Raw genomic sequence first — 22,320 nt, forward strand, 5'->3', positions numbered from 1 at the left:
ACCTTGGGATCAGGGCACGCCTTTCAGTTTGCTCAGTGTGAAGCAGGACTACCGCCCACAATGAGACACAGTGCTGAGGGAGCTTCCCGGTAGGCTAGGGAGACACCGCGGCGCTAGGACCCATATCCGGGTTGGGGGAACTCGGAATGCCCGGCGCTAGGACCCGGTGGCAGAGGCCGTGGAGGGCGGCTCTCTCTCAACCGCAGCTCCCCGCCCCCTCCGGCTTCGGCTCACTCCTCCCCCGCCGGCCATGTTGGCTCTGCTCGGGCCCCGCGGTTGAGCCGCGTCCCCCTCCCCCTCCCGGACCCCAGACCCCCTCCCCCGCGTTCCCCTCCCCTCCTGGCGCCCCGAGCGAGGCCATGTGAACCGCCTGTCCCCTGGGGAGAGACAAGCCCCGAGCCTGGCTGGAAGCCGCCGCCTCAGGTCTGTTGGGTTTGTGGCTGGGGGCTTGAAGGGAGGGAGCCCCGCTTTCATCCGAGGCTTCCCTCAGGGAGCCGAGGCTCCGGAGCCGCCTAGAGCCTTGCCTGCGGGGAAGACGCTGACTTGAGCTTATTTCCAGTTAGGATCCAGCCGCAGGCGGGGGGTCTCCCCTGCCCAGGGGGCTGGGAGGAGAAGGGGGCCCGCCGGTCTGCAGAGACTCAGGATGGGGCGGCGGGGGCGGGAGGAGCTGTGGAGGCTCCCGGAGACGGCGGCGGCGGCGGCGAAGAGGAGGAGGCGGAGAAGCCGCCTGGCTGGTGGAGATGACTCCTGTGGGGGACTCGGGGTGGAATCCCCGGGAGGGGCTCCACCTCCTCGGGTTGGGTGGGGATTGCCCGAGTGCGAAGGGTAGGTGAGGGGGTTCCCTGGACGGGTTAAACACTCCATTTGTGGAGGTTAGGGCTTTTTGGCAACAGTGAGGGGATGGGATAGGAGGGGTTTCGGAGGGTCTCGGGGTGTCTCCTTGGCGGGCGGGGTGGGGGTGGGGTGCACGTCCTCATGAGCGTGGCGAGCAGGAGAGGGCCTTACTGGAGTGGAGCTGTGCTTGACTTGGGGCCCTCCAGTCCCAGGAGAATCCCCCGCTCCAGAGATGGAGCTTGATAGGGGTGGTGCTGAGGCGTCCGGATTTGAGCTGGGCTTACAGACTGGAGGGAGGAATAAAGAGGGATCCCTTTACAAGGGGGATCCCGCACTAAGGGGATCCCCATTTCCGTGGCAGAAAAGATGACCCCGCATCATCCCTTTCTTTTCCTGACGTTCCCACTTTTCAGGGGAAGCGATGCCAACAGCAGTCATCCTTTGTAGGATTTATTGGAGTGAGAGATTTGCATCCTTGGAGGGGCGATGGGGGGGGGGAGATAGCTTCCACCTCCATCTGTACACAAACAGCCCCTCCCCCAAGCCTCCCGCAGGAAGTGGCCGGGAAATGGCAGCTGTGCGTTTGCTGCTGCGTCTCTTGTTGTTTTGAAATGTCCATTTTAATCAGATTTGGTTTCATTTTCTGAGGCCGTCTGGGCAAGCTTGGATCATGCCAACCATGTGGTTCGGGAATCCTTTCGTTCGACTTTTTGCGGGGGGGAGCTTAATTTGCTAACTGGAAGTAGTCACTGCAGTTGACTCACTGATCCCAATCCCCCCCCCTCCAGAGCATCTCTGTCTCCCTGTCTGGATTTTTTTCCCTTGAGCTAGAGGTCATAGAAAAGCAAGCTCAGTCATCCTCTAGCAGGGCTACACTTTCAATACAAATGATGCAAATTCCCTCAGTACAGAGTGCTGCCAGGAAGACTTCGGATCCTTTTGTCAGGAGAGTGGCTTTTGGGGGATCTTGCTTAATATATTATTAAGATGACAGTTTCTGTATTAACAGAACACCTGGGCAAGTGAGCTTGTGACCTGAAGAAGGGTAGAGTCTGAAAGGTGGAAGAAGAGGAGGGCATGAGGATTAAACTGAGTAGGATTTGTGTGTTGGGGTAGGGACTGATTTGCAGAGTGAAGGTGGGCTTGTTCCTCACTGGTGATTCTAGCCTAAGGATAAATCCTTGTGGGAAACCTGTTAGTTGACATAGTGGCTTGGAGGGTCTACCTGCTGCAGAATCAACTAATTAGGAGAGTTAGCTATCATAATGACTTACTCTTCAGTCCACGAAAGACATCTCTCTTATTACCTTCCTTGGAGAGTGAGTGGTAAACTTTTCCTCTTCTCTGCAGTCATATGGCCAGATTTTCTCTTTCTCCCACTTGATAACTCCGGGACATTTCTACTATGGCATAAAGTGATGGACTGTGTGTACGATTTCCCCAGGCACTTTGTTAGACACTGGGTTTAGTCTGAGGTGAGTTGGCCACAGGATTTTATGTTTTGAGAGATTAGGTATTGAGATCATTTGGGCTATCCTGAAAACCGCTTAAGCCTAATATTTAAATAATCTTTTCAGTATTTTCCAATTGAATTGTACATTTCTAGATTAAAAATTCAGGATAGGAACAGTTAGACGTGTATGATGATTGTGTGACAGTGGCATCGTCACTGATAGCATCATTGCTCTTTTCACTGGGGCTGTTGGGGTTGATATTCTGGAAACCGTAGAAACAGTTCAGTGTCATTGTTCTTTTTCTTGCCTCTACTTAATTGGTTAGTTCCTTTGAGTTGTTTTCTGATAGGCTTGATTTGACACTGATTTTTAAGTTCCCCTTTCTTCAACCTTTGTTTACCTAACTTGGGTCCTGACAGAATAGTAAATTGATTTTCTCTGGTTGAGATTAAAAGAATGAAGCAAGGAGAAAGACAACTCTCTCTTTTTTTGTTTTTGTTTTTGTTTTCATTTTGTGATTTGGTGGGGGAAGGTAATTAGGTTTATTTATCCATTTATTTTAATGGAGGCACTGGGAATTGAACTCAGGACTCCATACATGCCAAACATGCACTCTACCACTAAGCTATACCCCCCACTTTTTTTTCTTTTTTTTTTAATGGAATTAAATGGAATTTTTTACTGGGAATTGAACCCAGGACCTCATGCATGCTAAGCACGTGCTCTACTACTGAGCTATATCCCTCCCCCCCAGAGAAAGACCACTCTTATTTCTTTGGACTCTTTTAAAAAGGAATGGAAGTTGATTCTGAGAAAGTAGATAGATATTGCTTCCTTTGATAGATGATTGATCTGAAAGCTGAATGAACTAAACGTTTCATGGCCTTTTTGTAAAATGGATGCATTTTTCTATCAGAGAAGTGGATTTCTTAATATTGACCTTTTTAAAAAGCCTCTCCATAAAGGAAAATTTTTGAGGTGTAGAGATAACTGAGAGAGAACTATGTGGGCTGACCTCAGAGCCAGTCAGAAATCTAGAATGCCCTTAGAGTCTCATCTTGCAGTCTTGTGGTTCTGGAATCAGGTGTTGCCAAGAGAGAAGCAAAGCTTGTTAGGGTTACTGTCTTGCTGCTGTTGACCTTTCTTACCACCTCTGAAGAGGTCTGCTATATTCTTTTACCGTTAAAATAGTGTGGAGTTTAGTCCAATAACTGGTATAATGTTTGACCTTGTGTGAGATGTGTATAGTGAGGCAATATTGCCAAAGTTTTTGTTTCCTAGGACATAGAGTGAAGTATGAAACTCTAGAGTTACTTCCTGGGGTAAATAATCTTCCTGATAATGTTTTTTGGGATATGGATGTCCTCATATACCTAATAGCCAAAGTTAATATTTTCTCAGCATTGTTGCACATGGGTCAGAGGGACCGTTTTTAACCAGCTTGCTTGTCTGCATAATTTTGAAATGTATAAAATTGTGCAAAACAAAAAACTTGTCTTGTTTGAAGAACTCTGGAGATTATTCCTAGATTGGTTCACTGGGAGTAAAAGTAGCATTGTGTTATTATGTTATGTGGTATTTTGCCCTCCTAGTTATAAAGAATAATTAAGGGGGCATTTTACATACTGAAAATATTACCAATATTTTTACCAAATATTTATCAAAAACTAAAACGTGAGGTTCTTAAGAGATAGGTAGTTTCGCTGCACTTGGTCTCCTAGGATTGAACACTGTATAACCTGCCTCACTAGATGGGATCCTTAACCTGCCTTCTTAGCTCAGTTTTTTTGAGGGAGGGGGATATCTTTTTGAAGGAAAGAGTAGGGTCCTTAACTGTTAGAGCTGAAATTCTGAGAAACAGAGCTGAAAGAGGGAAATAACCTTACAACCTCTGGAGTGTGGCTTTTAGTGTCCTGCAATTTTAGAGGTATCTCTAGTCCTCGGACAGTGAAGTGACCAGAGCTGGGGCAGAAAACCTAGCCTAGGTTGTTAGCATGTAGTTCCTTTATTCAGTCACCAAATATTTTAAAACATAGAGTATTCAGTTAAATCATGCTTCCTGTTCCCAGGCCTTATTTTCTGCATGAGACAGCTGTCTAAGATACACCAAGATGTGGGATCTTTCTTCCTTCTAGAAATTACCTCTGTGAAGAATGAAGCTGAATTTTTTAGTTTCCTGAGAATGGTAGGATCAAAAACCACAACCTTTATTGGATGAAAAAGCTAATAGTGACAGAAAAGATAGATTTATTCATTCATTTGTTCAGTCTATGGGTTCAACAAATATTTCATTTTTTAATACTCAGCAGTAAATTAAGTGCCGGAGATATGATGGTAGAAGTACCTGATTGATTCTGTAGAACCCACGTTGTATAGAAGATATAAAGACAGAGAACAATCATCTTCGTGTTCTTGTGAGCAGCCTTGGACACGGTAGTTGTCTTTGAATAGCCCCCGTTAGTATAATCATCCTTCTCTCATCTTCTGCCTCACTGGCCTGACTAGTAAAGGGGGTTAAGGAAAGGACATTTTGAGAGAATGAACCTCAGTCGGTATGGCTGTAGTCCGAGTCAGAGTTGCAAGGGAAGATTGTTAGCAGGGCTATCTGAATGGGCTGTCTTGACTGGGGAAGAAGGTGTGTTGATTTTGCAGCTTGGCACTTGGAACTCTGTATTGGTAGAGGATAACAACTTAGCCAAGGAAGGGATTTTTAGATATAAAAGTCAAGGCATCATTATTTGCAGCATCAGGAACTGGGAGTGGTGAAAACTTTTGGAACTTCCCCAAGGTATGGGATAGGAGTGGAAAATGGGGCAGCTTTTATATTAGATCAGGGTTTCTCAGCCTTGGCACTGTTGATAATCTTGTTGTGGTGGGCTGTCTTATGTATTGTATTGCAGGATCATTAGGACCATCTCTAGCCTCCACTTAATAGATGCCAGTAGCACAATCTTTTTTACATAATTAAGTGTCCCCTTAGGGGCACAATCACCCTGGTTGGGAACCACTATATTAGAATATGGTGGGTGACTCTAGAGATGTGTAGAATTCAGCAGTATCCTTTATAACATTCACAGTTACAGAACTAAAATGTAGTGGTATGATTTATTTTTATTTTTAAAAATTTATTTAGTGTTTGTTTTTCAAGGGGGAGGTAGTTAAGTTTTTTAAATTTATTTTTAATGGAGGTACTGGGGATTGAACCTAGGACCTCATGCATGCTAGTCATGCACTCTACCACTGAGCTATACCTTCCCCCCTGATTTATTTGCTATACAGCAACCTCTCTATTTGTGGAATTTTCATATATAATACAGGAAGAATGAACCAAGGAGCTGAATGAACCAGGGAGGTGCAGGGACTGCTAAAAGTGTCCAGCTGGTGTTATTAATGTGTCTTGTCTTTCTCAGGGTAGCCTCAGAGGTTTGAATGTTAGGATTGGTCAGGGCACCTGCAACAGTGTTGAAATCTGTAATATTTATTTCAGCACTTTGTACATTATAAGCTTTTTTCTGTTAAAACCCTCTCACAGGGCCACAGAGTAGTAACTCTTCAGTCGCAGCTGAGAGAAAAAGCAGTCTATCTGACCATGTGGCAAGAGCTTTACTGCCTCAAGCTTAAGGGGCAATGTCCCTTAACTCTTACGAATGAAGCTTAGAGGCTCTTAAGAGATCCATTTACACACCACTGGGACTGGGCTGGGTGCTGGCCTGATTGTACTTCCTGGTCAGGAGAGCTGTCTACTGTCTGGGGGTTGGGCACTGATTGATTTCTTTTTTCACTTGGCCAAAATCCTATTAGTTCAAAGGAAGACACTCCTTTGCTTTACTGTTCTCCTTATTAGCTCTAGATGGGAGGACATAATTTACCCTCAGGTTTTATTGTGAAAACCATCTTGGGCATGAAGGTTAAAATAAAATAACCTTGATTTTATTGCTGAGAGGATCTGTCCACATTTTCTTTGCTTTCTTATATTGGGTCCCATAGTTAAGTGATACATGAAATAAAAAGTCTAGTTGCAATAGGGAGGTCTGGCTGGGAGGATCATCCCTGGTTTTGTAGTATCTCCCATACTGATAATAGTTTTAAATTATATTTATATTATACTTTGACCTTTTGGACCTGATTATCTTTTTAAAAACTATTTTTGACACAAAACAGTCTTTACTCTTTTTGTCTAGTAATAACTAAAATTTATTACGTGCTTGTTCGGTGACAGATGCTGTGCTAGGTCCTTTGTATAGATTTTCTCATTTAATCTTCATAGGCCCTGGAGGTGGGTACTAATGATGAAACTGAGGCTCAGCAACATTAAGCAACTTGTTCAAGGTTACACAGCTAATGGTAGTAGAGCTGGGATTTGAACCTAGAGCCCACTATTGTTGCACTGATCACTGCACAGTATAGAGTGTTTTACGTTTCTAGGAAGCTTATAAATGAATTGATTGTGGTCCTGATGACTCCTTAGTAGAAGCTATTGGGGAAATAGATCTCAGGCTCTAGTTGACTTTCCGTTCCTTTTACCTATCTGATTTCTGTAAGCCATCCATTTATTCTTATTAGTATGTGGTTTATGAGACAGGAAATGCTATCCTGTCCCAAAGTAGCAGAGTGGAGAAAGTCACTAGTTTCCTCATGGATTCAAATAGAAAATGGAAAAATGAACTGTGGCCTATCATTGAGTGGGAAGATATAGTCCTGTGCACAAAGGAGAGGTGTGTGTGTCTCACACACATAACCAGCGAGGTGTGCCTGTGCATAAAACTGAGGGAGGGGAGAGATGGGGATCATTCTGAGACCTCTGAAATGAATTACTGAATGTCCTCTTTGCTCTATGTTGTAATCTTTGGAAAGAACCTAACCTAGAAGATAGGGAATGAACTTTCCTCCTTGATGTCTTTCATTTTGGAAGGATCACTGATCTCATGATGCTTATTTTTCAGACCCCTTACTGCTGAGGTGTTGCCTTTAACTGTAGGAAAGCCCTGCGGGCCCCTGAGGTCTTTGTAAAGACCCAGTTTCTTCCTTGATGCATATCAGGTTTGGGTCTGTTGCTTATTTTAGATTGAAGATAGGAAATCCTATATGGGAAATCAGTCAACAAAATACAGTTTGCTTTTATTTTTCAAATTCTAGTTAAAATTGATAAAGGTAGAGACAATTATGGTATGTAACCTGGGAAATCTTACAGCTATCATGCTACATACTATACAGCATTTATATTTCATGTTCAGAATTATGTTAGATTCACTTGTGTCTCTGATGGTGGCTAATCTGCATAATCTAGCATATTTAGGAACATTGACTCTTGCAAACCTTGGGGAGTGATCCTGTGTGTTCTTAACTGATCTAGTAATTCTTTTAAAAGCTTTACTTCTTTTTTTTTTAAGAGGTTATTTAAAACATCACCTAGATCTGCTTATTTGCCTCATCTTGGGAGCTTGATAAAGAAATCTTTCTACCTGAATTCTTTTGCCCTTTTTTTAAAAGTATAGGAACCTAAAGGAATTGTTTTTTCTTTATCAAGACAGATCATGTCTCTCACATATCAAATTAGTATGCTCTAGTACATCATAAGTATCTGATTGAAATGTCAGACTCTACCAATAATTCTGGCTTCTGCTCCTTATCTTTCTTCCTTCTCTTGCTCTGTCAAAGTTAAATTTATTCAGATCAAGGGCTTCACTTCTCATCATTCCTAGTAGTATATCACCTCATATTCAGGAGAGGTGATATGCTTTTTAACCATACTACTCCCCATTGAGCCACTGTACTTAACAAGTATAAGTATCTAGCTTTTCTCTCTATGACCCGTTACATTTAAGCCACAAAACCAAAACACGAGGAAGTAACCATGGTAGACATAATAGAATACTCTTCCTTGGGACACTCTCTCATTTAATCACCTCTGACATTTTTCTGAGCTGTGTTCTTAGAGAGCATGTTATTTCCCATGAAAAAAGAGTAGAAGTGTTGTCAGATGATTTAGTTTTGTCATTAGGTCACATTTCCTGAAATGTATTCTCCTTTTCATATAACTTTACTGAAGTTACTATTACTGTCTTCTTCAGATGTCTAGGGCTATGGAGAGGATAATGTGGAAATTGCTTAACTCAAGTATAATAATAAAACAAAGCAGGATGCATTTTTTTATTGAGGTATAGTCGGTTAACAGAGTTGTGAGGATACATATTAAATATACATTTTCTGCCAACACTTCCATGACTTCCTGTCAAAAAGATGGCTTTGAGAACCTTATGTAGACCCTGAGAGTGGGACTCTGGCCTTCCCTTGAGGGTGCAGAGGGGAAACAAACAGATGGAGAATGTTAAATGTTAGCATAGAGGGCTAATATCTAACATAGAGGGGTAACCTGGGCTAGGAGTTAAGAGGGCGGAGCTTCCACAGGGAGAATACTCCTCCAGGCTTGTGACTTGTTTTTTCTCACTAACTCTTTTTATCTCTACAAGACTTACTTTTTTAAAGACTATTTCTATAGGGTCACTGCCCAGGTTAGGGGTATAGTTCCTCCTCCTCTTCTCTTTTTTTCAACCTCCACTCTCCCTACCTGCCCCTACCTCCCTTCCCCCAGTACTTAGGTAGGAGAAGGGTAAGTAGATGGAGGGGAGGGGGCGTTCCCTCTAGAAGATTCCAGGTGACATAACCTTGTTTAACCGCCAGTAATTTTTTTCCCCCTCTCTCTCCCCTCCTACAGAAATGGAGGCAAACGACCATTTTAACTTTACTGGCCTTCCCCCTGCACCTGCTGCCTCAGGACTGAAACCCTCTCCCTCCTCAGGGGAGGGCCTCTACACTAACGGGTCTCCCATGAACTTCCCCCAGCAAGGGAAAAGTGAGTGTGAGGGCCACACGGCCTGGGGAGGGAGTGGGCATCATTCCTTTAGAGCAGTTTGATGGGATAAGATTTGGCTCCCCTCTGGGATAGCTACCTCATAGCAGTTCTTTTGTGTCAGGTGGGAAGGAGGAAGTGAATCTTCAGAACTCTAGCTGCTGGAGAGAAGTTAAGCTTCTAAGAACAAGTTGTAGGGGTTTAGGAAGCAACACTTTTAAGGTTGGAAGGGATTAGAAAAACATACTGGGTTTTTCATCCTAGCTTGCTCTTTTGTAAGCCCTGTTCCCTGGCTACTGCCAGAGAGTGATGAGGTGGCTACTGCTTCTGATAACCAGGTTGGACCCGTAAGAGAGAGATAAAGGGCCAGCCCTCTGAGAAGCTGTTTTTAGAGGCTGGAGAAGCTGCCCATGGGACTGAGGGTGGAGTGGAATGGTGAATGCAAAATCATCCCAACCTTTCAATTGTGCAGCAGAGAAGAGAGCAGTTGCTTGAAGTGCCTGTGCCACCTCCTGTCCTTAAGGACAGAAGATAGGGAAAGGGAGAATATTAATGCTTACCTAGTTCCCCAGAGAGAAACATCTATAATCCCAGATGGAAGTGTTGCTGCCACGATCAGGTCTTTTCCTGGATTTGGCTTATCAGTTGTTCTGTACCATGGCTCTGCCAAGTACCTCTCTAATCTTGCCTTGGTTTCAGGTACTTTATACTTGGGAGCAGAGGGGAGCCCAAATGCTTCCCCCTTCCTGGCAGCAGAAAAATACTGCCACAGGCTTATATTTAACCACCTCTCCCTCCTGTCTTCCACAAGGGGGATGCAGATAGATAGAAGCTCCTTTATTTCACTGGAGGACCCCCCTACCCCCTCCACATCTTCCCTGGAGCTTCCTTAGTATCCTGATTTCTTTTATTTGATTGTCCTCTAGTCCAGAGGCTGCCTTTGGTGTTTAGAACTGAAGTCTGCGGTACTAGTCATGCAGAGATTTCCCTCCCTGCATATTACCCTCCAGTGCCTATGGGGAGGGGCCAAGCCTAGCCTTCTGAGCTGGGATCTTGCTGCTGTGGTGACTGCAAATTCTATTCTTAGCCCAGCACAAAGTGCTGGATCTGCATGAGCCAGTGAGGTGGAGGCTGTCCCTTCTGGTGCCACTGTGGGGCCAAACAGGCACTGAGGAAGGCGGGGTGTGTGTGTGTGTGGGGTTGATTCTGGAGAATTTAGTCATGCCACTCCAAGAGAAGAATTCCTCTAGGGAATGAGGGTGGGGAAGAATGCAAGTCACTGTAGGGAGTCTGCAAACAGCTTCATTTAAAAAAAAAAAATTAAAAAGCCCTGAGCATCAGCAGCAGCCAGTCCTCTGCTGGGGGCTTCTGCGGTAGGCCGGGAGGGTTCCCCAGCCCCTCCTCAGCAGCCGCAGCAGCAGCCATTGAGCTTATATCCAGGCATATCTGGGTTCGGTGTTCCCTGGAGACTGATGAACTATAACTATAGTAGAGGGGGAATCCCCCTCCTCCTCACCTTCCCTTTTTCTAGTCAGTGCTGTTCCTTTAGTAGAATGGGTAGAATTACTTGCATACATATCTGTAACTGACCCTTTTCCCTCCTTCTCTGCCAGGTTTGAATGGGGATGTGAATGTTAATGGCTTATCTACTGTATCTCACACTACTACTTCAGGGATTTTGAACTCTGCTCCCCACTCCTCCAGCACCTCACACCTCCATCACCCCAACGTGGCCTACGACTGTCTTTGGAACTACTCACAGTACCCATCTGCCAATCCTGGCAGCAACCTCAAGGACCCACCCCTTCTCTCCCAGTTCTCGGGGGGACAATACCCACTCAATGGCATCCTTGGGGGCAGCCGGCAACCTTCATCCCCAAGTCACAACACTAACCTTCGGGCTGGGAGCCAAGAGTTCTGGGCCAATGGTACCCAGAGCCCCATGGGGCTTAACTTCGATTCACAGGAACTGTATGATTCCTTTCCTGACCAGAATTTTGAGGTGATACCCAATGGACCCCCTAGTTTTTTCACCTCCCCACAGACTTCTCCTATGTTGGGATCCAGCATCCAGACCTTTGCACCCTCCCAGGAGGTAGGCGTTGGTATCCATCCTGATGAGGCGGCAGAAAAGGAGCTGACTTCAGTTGTGGCAGAGAATGGCACTGGCTTGGTAGGCAGCCTGGAGCTGGAAGAAGAGCAGCCAGGTATAACTGTGGGTCTGCGAGCTGGGTTGGAAGAGGGAAAATGGGGTTGTTGGGGGCCAGTGGCTTTTTGAGGTGAGGAAAACTTGTCTTTCCAGCTCTCTGCAGTGGAGGCTGATTTGCATGTGGTGATTAGCAGAGCCAAGTGGCTGGTGTTTTTGTGGCAGCAGCACCAGCTCGAGAGTGGGAGTGCAAATTATTTCAAGCTCATGCAGAGCTGCTGGCCTGGAGAGGGCAGGTGGGCGAGCCCAAAACAGCCCCAACAGACACCCTGCATCAAGAAGGGCTTCTTCTAAAATATAGGAAGGGGTTGGGGCACCAGCAGGAGGCAAAGAAGCCAATTTGGTTTGAATGTATCAGGGCCAGACTGGCTGCTAAAGTGGGCTTGAGTTCTCGTAGTGACTGGCACACGGAGGAGAAGGAAGCAGGCAGAGCATACCATTGCTTGTCTGCTCACAGTTTTTGTTTTTTGTTGTTGTTAGTATCGGTACATGAGACAGTGCCTCTTATCTTTTCCCTCACCATCCTGTAAAATCACAGAATGTTTTCTGTTTACCACCTGTTCCTACTGAATGGGAGAAATAGCTGAGAACATAAGGGGGTTCTTGTCTCAGACCCCACTCTCCTTTCCCGTCTTCACCTGCTGTAGGATTTTGTTAGTACATCTTTACTCACCTAAGGTTCTTGGTATGATCAGTACCCAGCATAGGTCTGGCACCCATAAATGTTCTTTCAGAATGAACATCCATCCCCCCAAAGATTGTCTATTATAGCTAAGTGAACCTGTTGAAGGCACTGGTTTTGACTTTTGCCCTCTCCTGGGGTTTCCTAGAACTAAAGATGTGTGGCTACAATGGCTCCGTCCCTTCTGTGGAATCATTGCACCAAGAGGTCTCAGTCTTGGTCCCTGATCCCACAGTGAGCTGCTTAGATGATCCTTCACATCTTCCTGACCAACTGGAAGACACTCCAATCCTCAGTGAAGTCTCTCTGGAGCCGTTCAACACTCTGGCACCAGGTAGGCTCCCTTCAACTTATCCATGCAGAGGGTAGCCTGCTTCTACCACCTCGGAGAGATAGTAAGCCAGAAAAAATGTTTGGGAATTTGAGGTACTTGAGGCCTCCAGCTGATCCTGTGGCAGACCACAGCTTCACGCCACTGGCCTGACTGGGCCAGCTGCACTCTGAGCTGAATTGGTTCATTTCCCAGGTTCTCTCCCAGTGTTCCTTTTGGCCAAGAGTACTGGACAGGGACTAATAACCACACCGTTGGTCTATTTGGGTTCTCACTAACTGAAAAGAAGGCAGTAGCCAGTGAACGACTACCTTTTACCCACTGAAATATAAGAAAGGCCTGTTTATGACAGATGCTAGAATTTTGTGTCAGTCTGTGGATTGATACAGAACCATTGCCTTTCCTTTGCCTAATATTAGAAAGAACCCATACACTATGGGAACTAAAATTGGATATATTCAGACTAGTATTTCTTAAGTCTTGCTTTCTTATTTTTTCCACCCCTGAAGAGCCAGTGAGTGGAGGACTCTATGGGATAGATGACACGGAGCTGATGGGTGCAGAGGACAAGCTGCCTCTTGAGGACAGCCCTGTGATCTCTGCCCTTGATTGCCCTTCCCTCAATAATGCCACTGCCTTCAGTCTCCTGGCAGATGATAGCCAAACTTCAGCCTCTATCTTTGCCAGCCCCACCTCTCCACCTGTCCTTGGGGAGTCTGTTCTGCAAGGTAAGTGAGGAGAGGTAGGACAGAGAGAGCCCTTGACCTGGGAAAAAGTGAGAGAACAGGCCTTAGGGCTAGGAACTCTATGAGAGCACCTTGCTGGGAGCTGAGGTGGGCCATGGGATAGTGTATGGGGGGGCTGAAAAAGGTACTCTGACTTCTGCGCTGTGCCCAAAAGAACTTTTGAGACTTTGAGTTTGCAGGAAAAAGGAGGCCAGAGGCCTTTACTGGCTCCAGGTAAAATATTTCTTCACACAATGACAGCTGAAGCAGTTTTGCTCTTTAACCTTCATGAATGGTAGGGGAGAACAGCCAGAGGCTACTTCTCTTTTTCCAACCCTAGGGGAAAGCCCTTGAAGTAACCTTGTTTGGCTTAGTCTGGGTTTGTCAGAGTGGATTCTCTTGTTTTATATAATCATCTTTCCTTTACCCATCTTGTCCCTTTGGATTCTAGATAACAGCTTTGACCTGAATAATGGTAGTGATGCAGAACAGGAAGAAATGGAGACGGAGGCTTCAGACTTCCCACCACCTCTGACCCGGCCAGCCCCCGACCAGTCATCCACTATTCAGCTACATCCAGCAACCTCACCAGCAGTCTTGCCAACAGCCTCCCCAGCAATCTCCCTGGCAATTTCTCCAGCAGCCTCCCCAGAAATCTCTCCAGAAGTCTCCCCAGCAGTTTCTGCAGCAGCCTCCCTGGAAATCTCCCCAGTCGTCTCTCCAGCAGCCTTCCCAACAGTCTCTCCAGCTTCTTCAGCAGCCCTCCCACCAGTCTCCTCAGAAGTCTCCTTGATGGCCTCCCCAGTGACGTCCCCAAAACCATCCCCTGCAGCTTCCCCAGCAGCTGGCTTCCCAGCAGCCTCCCCAGCGAATAAGGATGTCAGCAGCTTCCCTGAAATGACTGCTGACCTGGAAGAGATCACTGGAGAAGGAGTCACTACCTCTGGTAGTGGTGAGTGTCTAGATTCTCTCCACCCCTAGCTGGTTCCAGAAAATGTTTCTGTCCCATGTGGCATTTAGCCCTACCCTGCTGGCCTGTTGTTTCAGTATTTTGCTTGAACTCTTTAACTTGGGTATCCCCTGTCTTCCTCCCAAGGTGATGTTCTGAGGAGACGTATTGCTACCCCAGAAGAAGTTCGTCTTCCTCTCCAACATGGGTAAATGCTCTGGTTTGCTACATGATCAACCTTTGACACATTTAATGAATGGCTGTAGGAAGAAGGGAAGGAGCTCCTCTCATCTGAGGTGGGGAGGAGTGGGCTAGACAAGAATGGATTAAAGGATAGTTATCTGTGATGATAATATTTCTAGGTGTGAGATTCCTAGGCTTTCCTTCCTCTCTCAGGGTCTTCCTCCCCTCACCCATTCTTTCCTGTCTTGTGGCCACTCAGTTTTTTCCTCAAGGGGCTATGGCTATTAACTTTTCCAAACTCAGCTAGTGGGCCTAGGGTTCGGATGTTCAATTTAGTTACCTTGTCCTGTATGCTTAGAGAAGGAATAGCAGTGAATGGGGAGTGGCTTAGTCATGATGAAAGGGGGATTTTTTTTCTTTTTTTTTTAATGCACTTTGGAGAGGTAAGGGCAAGAACAGTATGTGACCAGAGTGAACAAGCCAGCTGACACTAAGGGCTTTGTAGGAATAACTGCCTTCCTGATCTTCCCTACCCCTGCCCCTCTAGGCTACTTGTGGTCACGATGTCTGAGTTCTGCTTTAAATTTTGAAAGATAAGGCTTAGTCTTAGAATAATCTGTTGCTCAGAACACAGAGTTCCTTACTAAACCCTGGCCAACGGAGTCATTTCATGGAGTTAGCAGTGAGTTTACTCTTCTGCTTGCCTCCCCACCTTCTGTCTTTTCTGCCTTTATTCTGTTAGATCTTCATCCTCTTTACTGGAAACCTAGTAGTTTGCCCTGAATGGCATTAGGGAGGGGGTTTCTGGCGTCTCATCTCACTGACTTTGTAGAGGGAGGGGTGGAGGTCTTTCTGGGCTTGTGCAGTTTGGTGTGTTGCTCTCCCTTAAAGCCCTGAGGGGCTTGTGGCTCAGGCCTGCCTTCTGACCAAGCTTGTATCTTAGGATGCCTTTGCATCTACATGCAATTCTAGTGAGACAGGTGTGGGGAGAGCCGTCTGCTCAGTGGGCTTGGCTCCTGGGTGTGAGTGGGTAGGGGTGTGACCTGGCGGCAGGGCCCATGTGTTTCTCTGGCAGGTGGAGGAGAGAGGTGCGCATCAAGAAGGGCAGCCACCGATGGCAAGGGGAGACCTGGTACTACGGCCCCTGTGGGAAGAGAATGAAACAGTTCCCGGAAGTGATCAAGGTAATATTGCTTTCGTGGGCTTTTTAGGAAAGCAGACTCCTTTTTTGGACCCAGTGGCAACAGGCTGGCAGTGTCTGCTCTGGGGCTTGTTCTGCTTGTGCTATTGCTGGCCAAAGGCATGGTAGGGCTCTGATGTCACTGACGCCACTTCATCTCCTCCTTGTAGTACCTGAGCCGCAATGTGGTACACAATGTCCGTCGGGAGCATTTCAGCTTCAGTCCCCGTATGCCTGTTGGAGATTTCTTTGAAGAGAGAGACACACCAGAGGTGCAGACCCAAGGGTTAAATACGCTTTTTGTGCCTGAGAAAGGGTTGGTGGACAAGCCACAGCTTCCTCTCATGGGGTTTGGCGTTTCTACCGCATTGAATGGTTCAGATGGCTTGGTGCCTTACATTAACTCCCTCTTGTTGTAACAAAGTCTTCCTCATTACCTTAGGGCCTGCAGTGGGTACAGCTCTCAGCAGAGGAGATCCCATCCAGGATTCAGGCAATTACTGGGAAACGGGGCCGACCTCGAAACACTGAGAAGGCCAAGACCAAGGAAGTCCCCAAGGTGAAACGGGGCCGAGGTCGGCCACCCAAGGTCAAAATCACCGAGCTGTTAAATAAGACAGACAACCGCATCCTAAAGAAACTGGAGGCCCAAGGTACAGTGATATTTCTTACTTTGGGATTCTGCTTACTCAGAAATGTTCAGTGTTCAGAAAGGTATCAGAAATGTTGATGGGTTGCTAATGGCTGAGTGTCCCAGGAGAGTGACTGACATTATATGGACAGAGTGAATCTGAATTTCCCCTCCTGGAAAGCAGCCTCAGGATCCCAGTACTTTTGTGACTCTTTAACAACCATAACAACCAGTGTCTTTCTTGAGGTGCTGTTACTGGTGGAGCCTGGGCAGTCCTCAGAGGTAGTTAGGTGAGGAGAGAGTTTTCACGTCCTTTCTCACCTGTCTTACTGGTTTGAGCTGTCTTGTATATTCCTACCTAATTCATTGCCACCATCATGGAGGTTCAGAATTCACATCTGAATCCAAAAGATAATTAAATTAGCACTTTTTGTGGATGGAAAGGTAGGAAATGTCTAATTTTTCAGTAAATATTGCACTTACTCTGATATAGTATAAAGAATTTGAGATTTTTCAGAGTTGTCTGACTCCTCTTCAGAGTTCCAGCTCTGCCAGATTCTGACTGACCTCGAGCAAGTCATTTATATTTAATAAAAGCCTATAGTGGTTCAACTATAGATAATACCTGTCTAACTTAGAGGGTTGCTGTGCAGATGTGGTGGTAGTAGTGTTTCTATGCCAGAACAGAAAAGGTACTGTCATATTAAAAAGTCAGTTCTAAAACACTCTATTGTTTACAGAACCACACTTCCCTTCTAAAAGGGAAGAAATTCAGATCTTTTAGTGGAGCAAGACATAGGAGCTAGGCATAAGCAATAGCTATGCCAGGTTTGATCTGATTGTACTAAGGTGTCCATAATCTGAGGACCTTTCTTTCTGGCACGTTTTTGCTTACTTGGCACTTCCAACTCAAGACTACCTTCTTTTCCTGGCAGTTTTTCTGTTTCCTTTCTTTGCTGTAGTCTGGGGGTTGCTGCCCTTGTCAGGTGGCCTGGGAGAGAGACAGGCTATAAGGCTACCTGCCGTTTTGGCCTCTAGGCCCCCTCTAAAGCAGGCCCATGTGTTCCCAGGGGCTGGTGCTTTGGGGCAGGAGATACCATTTAAGTTCTTTGTGCTGCCCTCATCACAGTGCCTCTCCTACATTTTTTCCTCCCAAAATTTTATATTTACTTGAAAAAAAAAACCATCTAGATTATTCAGGAAGCTGCTTGGGAGGCCAGCTTTGTGACAGGCTGCTCTAGATGCTGGAGGTTGGTCTGCTTGCCTCACTGTTCATTTTCCTTTCTGCCCTCACAGAAACACTGAATGAGGAGGATAAAGCAAAGATGAGTAAAATCAAGAAGAAGATGAAGCAGAAAGTGCAACGTGGAGAGTGTCAGACTACTATCCAAGGGCAGGTGAGGGACATCAGAGAGATTACACAGGAGGTTAATTTTTCCTACAGCCTGCTCCATCTTTTCTTCCTTCTCCCACGGCTGCCACCCGCCACGCAGCAGCATACCTTCCTTACCTGGGATTTGGGGGCAGTCTTGATTTAGAGAATTGGGCTTGTTCAAGAATAATGTGGGCATCTCCAGGATGAGAGAATTGATCCATTGCCAGTCCCTCATCCCATCTCTCACTCTCCTCCCCAGCACCCTTGTCTGTTTTGAATCCTAGCCCAAGCAGTGATGCTTTCAGAGTTTGAGGAGAAATGACTTCCCTTATGGTTTACAGGCCAGAAACAAGCGGAAACAAGAGACCAAGAGCTTAAAGCAGAAGGAAGCAAAGAAGAAATCCAAGGTAGGTGCATGTACACACAAGCATAACTTTGAAGTCACCAAACTGATTTTGCAAGATGTGTGAGTTGGTCTTGTTTTATAGTCATGTTTCTGGGTCTAAGGTGGGGAGGATGGGGACCAGGGAAGGGTGGTGATTCAGATCTTTATGGCACTCTTGGTTCCCCTCTCCCTTGGGTGGGTAGGCTGAGAAGGAGAAGGTAAAGACAAAGCAGGAAAAACTGAAGGAAAAAGTCAAGAGGGAGAAGAAAGAGAAGGTAAAAATGAAGGAAAAGGAGGAGGTGGCCAAAGCCAAGCCAACCTGTAAAGCAGATAAAACACTGGCCACACAGAGGCGCTTGGAGGAGCGGCAGAGGCAGCAGATGATTTTGGAGGAGATGAAGAAGCCCACAGAGGACATGTGTCTGACTGATCACCAGGTAGTAAGGGGGGAATAACAGATCCTGGAGGGGCCATCTGTGGAGACACTTCTAGTAAAGGAAGAACCTCCTAAATATCCCGTATGTTTGACAGAACCCCTTACCACTTTTATCCCTACAGCCCCTGCCTGACTTCTCACGCATCCCTGGTCTGATCCTGCCTAGTGGGGCCTTCTCTGACTGCTTGACCATCGTGGAGTTCCTGCACAGCTTCGGCAAGGTGCTGGGCTTTGACCCTGCCAAAGATGTACCTAGCCTGGGGGTCCTGCAGGAGGGACTCCTGTGTCAAGGTGACAGCTTGGGCGAGGTACAGGATCTGCTGGTGCGGCTTCTGAAAGCTGCGCTCTATGATCCTGGCTTGCCCCCCTACTGTCAGGTGAGGTCCTTTCACGGACAGGTTTGGGGGGCTTGGGATCCAGTGGTTTTCTCAGTTTTGTGTTCTCTTTAAGTTAAACGCATGGAAGCCCCTCCCCAAAGTGATCAGGACAAGGGAAGGGAGATTCAGAAATAGTCCCCAAATTAGTCTTTGACTTAATGATTTTTCGACTTTACAATGGTGCAGAAGTCATACGCATTTGGTAGAAACTGTTCTTTACATTTTGAGTGTGGATCTTTTCCTGGGCTAGAGAAATGCAGTGCAGCACGCTCTCATGACGCTGGGCAGCAGCAGTGAGTCACACCTCCCAGGCAGTCCTGCAGGCACCAACACACTTAGCACCACTCTGAACCTACACAGCCATTCTGTTTCTCACTTTCAGTACAGTCTTCAGTAGATTACAGGAGATAGTCAACACTGTATTATAAAAAGGACGTTGTGTTAGATGATTTTGCCCAACTCTAAGCTAATATAAGTGTTTGGAGGGTTTGCTAAGCTATCATGGTCTGTGGATTAGGTGTATTAAATGCATTTTCAACCTACAGTATTTTTAATTTATGGTGGGTTTATTGGGATGTGATCCTAACATAAGTTGAAGAAGATCTGTATACTACCTGCTAGCTCTTCTTGTAATTTATTGGCTCTTTTCCTAGGTTACCCCTACCACTGCTTTAAGATTTTAGGTCCTGGCTCCCTTGTCATTCTCTCCGGGGACAAGTGGAGGAAGATCTGTTTTCTTCCTGTTTCTGTTTTCCAGACCTCCTTCTGCTTATAGTTTGTTCATTTTATTTACTTCTTTTCTTTTGCATCTTTTCTTTTTCTTCTCTCATCTTATCCTAGCAACTTACATTCTTTTCCCTTTTCCTGTCTTAACTCCATAGTTCCTCTGTCTCTCCTCACTCCTATTGTGTTCTCCTCCGAACAGTCCTTAAAGATCTTGGGGGAGAAGGTGTCTGAGATCCCACTGACAAGAGACAATGTGTCCGAGATCCTGCGCTGCTTCCTCATGGCATATGGAGCGGAGCCAGCCCTCTGTGACAGCCTGCGCACCCAGCCTTTTCAGGCCCAGCCACCCCAACAGAAGGCTGCTGTCCTGGCCTTCCTCGTGCATGAGCTCAACGGCTCCACCCTTATCATCAAGTGAGGGGCTGGGTTGGGATGGTTATTGTGTGCCATGGTCAGGATGGGGCCAGGGAGGGTTTTAGCCATCCAGAGTCCTGGGAGATGTGTCCACTGCCATGCTCTAGATAAGCTGGTGTGAATTGAGACTGAAGCTCATTTCCTCCCCTGGGAGAACCTAAGCCTTACTCTGCCGTTCATCTAATCTAGGCTCTGGGATGAAACTCCCTATTCAGCTGCAGCCCTTTTACCCTTGAGCCTCCCTTCTGTGTGTGTGCTGCTGCTTCTGCCTCAAAATCCCATTCATTGTTCCCCTGCAGTGAGATTGACAAGACCCTGGAGAGCATGTCCAGCTACAGGAAAAACAAGTGGATTGTTGAAGGCCGGCTCCGGAGGTAGGAACAGGACAGAGGGTAGGGCCCAGAGAGGGGAGAGAAGGGGGAAAGGGTGAAGCATAACCAGGACTTTTGCCTGGATCTCGATGTTCTTGGCCCCTCCCCTGGGATTGGGATGCTACCCCAGGGCTCAGGATGGCTTAGATTAAAGGTGTTTCTTTTTGTAGTGGTATCATGTCCCTCACCACGGTTTCCCTTAAATCTGTTTCAAGACTGAAAACTGCTCTGGCCAAGAGAACTGGACGACCTGAGGTAGAGCTTCAGGGGCCAGAGGAAGGCCTGGGGCGGAGGCGCAGTTCTCGGATCCTGGAGGAGACCAGTGGCATGGAAGAGGAGGAAGAGGAGGAGAGTACGGTTGCGGTCCATGGCCGTAGGGGCCGAAGGGATGGAGAGGTACTAGCCCAGATCAAGAAAAGTGGGAGTTGGAAAACATTTCTTTTTCTTGAATCTGATGATTCTCTTTCTTGCGGTGCCCACTTGTTTCTTCTCCAGGTTGATATCACAACATCTAGCATCCCAGAGCTAGAGCGCCAGATAGAAAAACTCAGCAAGGTATTGTGCTTCTAACTCCCAGGAGCTAGAGATGGGGGCTGGGCAAGAACTGATCACCTTATGAGTTGGGCCGAGATGGTATCATTTTTATAGGGAAGCTGAGAGCCACTGACCTCTTCCATATACTGGACAAAGTCACCACTGTCACCCTGGAAATGTGTTTTTCATTCATCTTCCTTTTCCACTGCCTACCCAGCGTCAGCTCTTCTTTCGCAAAAAGCTGCTTCACTCATCCCAGATGCTTCGAGCCGTCTCCTTGGGTCAAGACCGCTACAGACGCCGCTACTGGGTGTTGCCCTATTTGACTGGTATCTTTGTGGAAGGAACAGAGGGGAGCTTAGGTAGGTGTGTTGTGGGACCCTGAATTGATTCCTGTCTAACAAAAACTAAACAATTCCTTTTCCTCTACCTAATCATCTCGGGCCTCTTCATTTTATGAGAATCATTATAGCACAGTGGTTAAGAACACAGGCTCTGGAATGAGAATGCCAGCCCACCTGCTGCGCCATTTACCAGCTGTTTGCTTCGGTTTCTTTATTTGTAAAGTGGAGTTCATAGTAGTGTATGTACTTCATAGGGTTACTGAGAGGACTAAAATGAGTTCAGAGTCTTAGAACAGAGCTGAATGCATAGCTGTTCTCAGTAAATGCTAGCTTACGCGGATGCTGATGACTCTTACTTGGGAGAAGTGTTTCTTCTCCAGATACTGTGTTCATTGGCATGTAAGTTGTTTTCAGTGGCACCTCAAAAAGGGGGCACTTAAGTCCAAGAGAAAAAAGTGTATGTCTTGTGTTTGTATACCCTCTTTCTTTCCCTTATATATCAGTGTATGTCTTATGCTCTTTACTTTTCTTTACAGTTCCTGAGGATGTAATAAAGCAGGAAAATGACTCCTTAAAAATGGCAACCCATTCAGCAACCAGCCCAGTCTCCTTCTGTCTGAAGAGGGAGTTAGCTGGCTCCAACAGCTCTGCCACTTCTCCTGCCCGGGCCCGAGGCCGACCTCGGAAAACTAAGCCAGGGTCTATGCAATCTAGGCGCCTGAAATCTCTGGTCAAGGGTCAAGGTTCAGAACAGCCTCAGGCCCAGCTTCAGCCTGAGGCTCAGCCCCATCTTCATGAGCTTCAGGCTCATGTCCAGCCCCAGCCCCAGCCCCAGGCCCAGTTTCAGTTGCATCCTCAGTCTCATAATGGGTTCCTGGAGCCAGAAGGCTCCCCTTTGTCTCTGGGTCAGAGCCAGCATGACCTCAGCCAGTCAGCCTTCCTGTCTTGGCTGAGCCAGACTCAGAGCCATGGCTCCCTGCTCAGCAGCTCAGTTCTCACACCTGATAGCAGCCCCGGAAAACTGGACCCGACCCCATCACAGCCCCTGGAGGAGCCAGAAGCTGATGAGGCAGAAGCCAGCTCTGAATCTCAAGCTCCCTGGTTTAACTTCTCAGCCCAGATGCCCTGCAATGTCGCCCCTACACCACCCCCTGCAATTTCTGAGGACCAGCCCACTTCTTCCCCTCAGCTACCTGCTTCCTCCAAGCCAGTAAGTAACCAGAACTAGTATTTACCTGACTTCATCTTGCCCCTAGCTATGGGCTGTCGCTGAAGTTCAGGGAAGGGATGGTTCCGTTGGGGTCCTATAAACATAAAAACAGCCTCTTCCTCT

At 46.7% G+C, this 22,320-nt stretch overlaps 1 protein-coding gene across 7 annotated transcripts in view; it reads left to right on the forward strand.

Moving 5' to 3' along the window:
* Positions 1-22,320, forward strand: part of BAZ2A (bromodomain adjacent to zinc finger domain 2A) — a 32,997-nt gene that overhangs the window by 5,195 nt on the left and 5,482 nt on the right. For 3 of the 7 annotated variants that reach the window (XM_014555192.2, XM_032493062.1, XM_032493061.1), the window contains exons 3-21: positions 9,004-9,141; positions 10,752-11,345; positions 12,175-12,360; positions 12,867-13,085; positions 13,534-14,034; positions 14,179-14,239; positions 15,290-15,398; positions 15,565-15,666; positions 15,837-16,047; positions 17,322-17,422; positions 17,742-17,807; positions 17,989-18,222; positions 18,344-18,598; positions 19,524-19,738; positions 20,038-20,112; positions 20,325-20,505; positions 20,605-20,664; positions 20,861-21,005; positions 21,524-22,197. In XM_014555192.2, coding sequence (XP_014410678.2) covers positions 9,006-9,141; positions 10,752-11,345; positions 12,175-12,360; positions 12,867-13,085; positions 13,534-14,034; positions 14,179-14,239; positions 15,290-15,398; positions 15,565-15,666; positions 15,837-16,047; positions 17,322-17,422; positions 17,742-17,807; positions 17,989-18,222; positions 18,344-18,598; positions 19,524-19,738; positions 20,038-20,112; positions 20,325-20,505; positions 20,605-20,664; positions 20,861-21,005; positions 21,524-22,197 — 4,125 coding nt within the window. In that variant the 5' untranslated portion in view covers positions 9,004-9,005. Of the gene's footprint in view, positions 1-226; positions 424-9,003; positions 9,142-10,751; positions 11,346-11,443; positions 11,581-12,174; positions 12,361-12,866; positions 13,086-13,533; positions 14,035-14,178; positions 14,240-15,289; positions 15,399-15,564; positions 15,667-15,836; positions 16,048-17,321; positions 17,423-17,741; positions 17,808-17,988; positions 18,223-18,343; positions 18,599-19,523; positions 19,739-20,037; positions 20,113-20,324; positions 20,506-20,604; positions 20,665-20,860; positions 21,006-21,523; positions 22,198-22,320 lie in introns of those variants that run through there. The other 4 variants (XM_032493063.1, XM_014555193.2, XM_032493064.1 and 1 more) reach the window with 4 other exon arrangements.

The sequence above is a fragment of the Camelus ferus genome, chromosome 12 (genome assembly GCF_009834535.1).
Source record: "Camelus ferus isolate YT-003-E chromosome 12, BCGSAC_Cfer_1.0, whole genome shotgun sequence".
In the NCBI taxonomy this organism is placed as follows: domain Eukaryota; kingdom Metazoa; phylum Chordata; class Mammalia; order Artiodactyla; family Camelidae; genus Camelus; species Camelus ferus.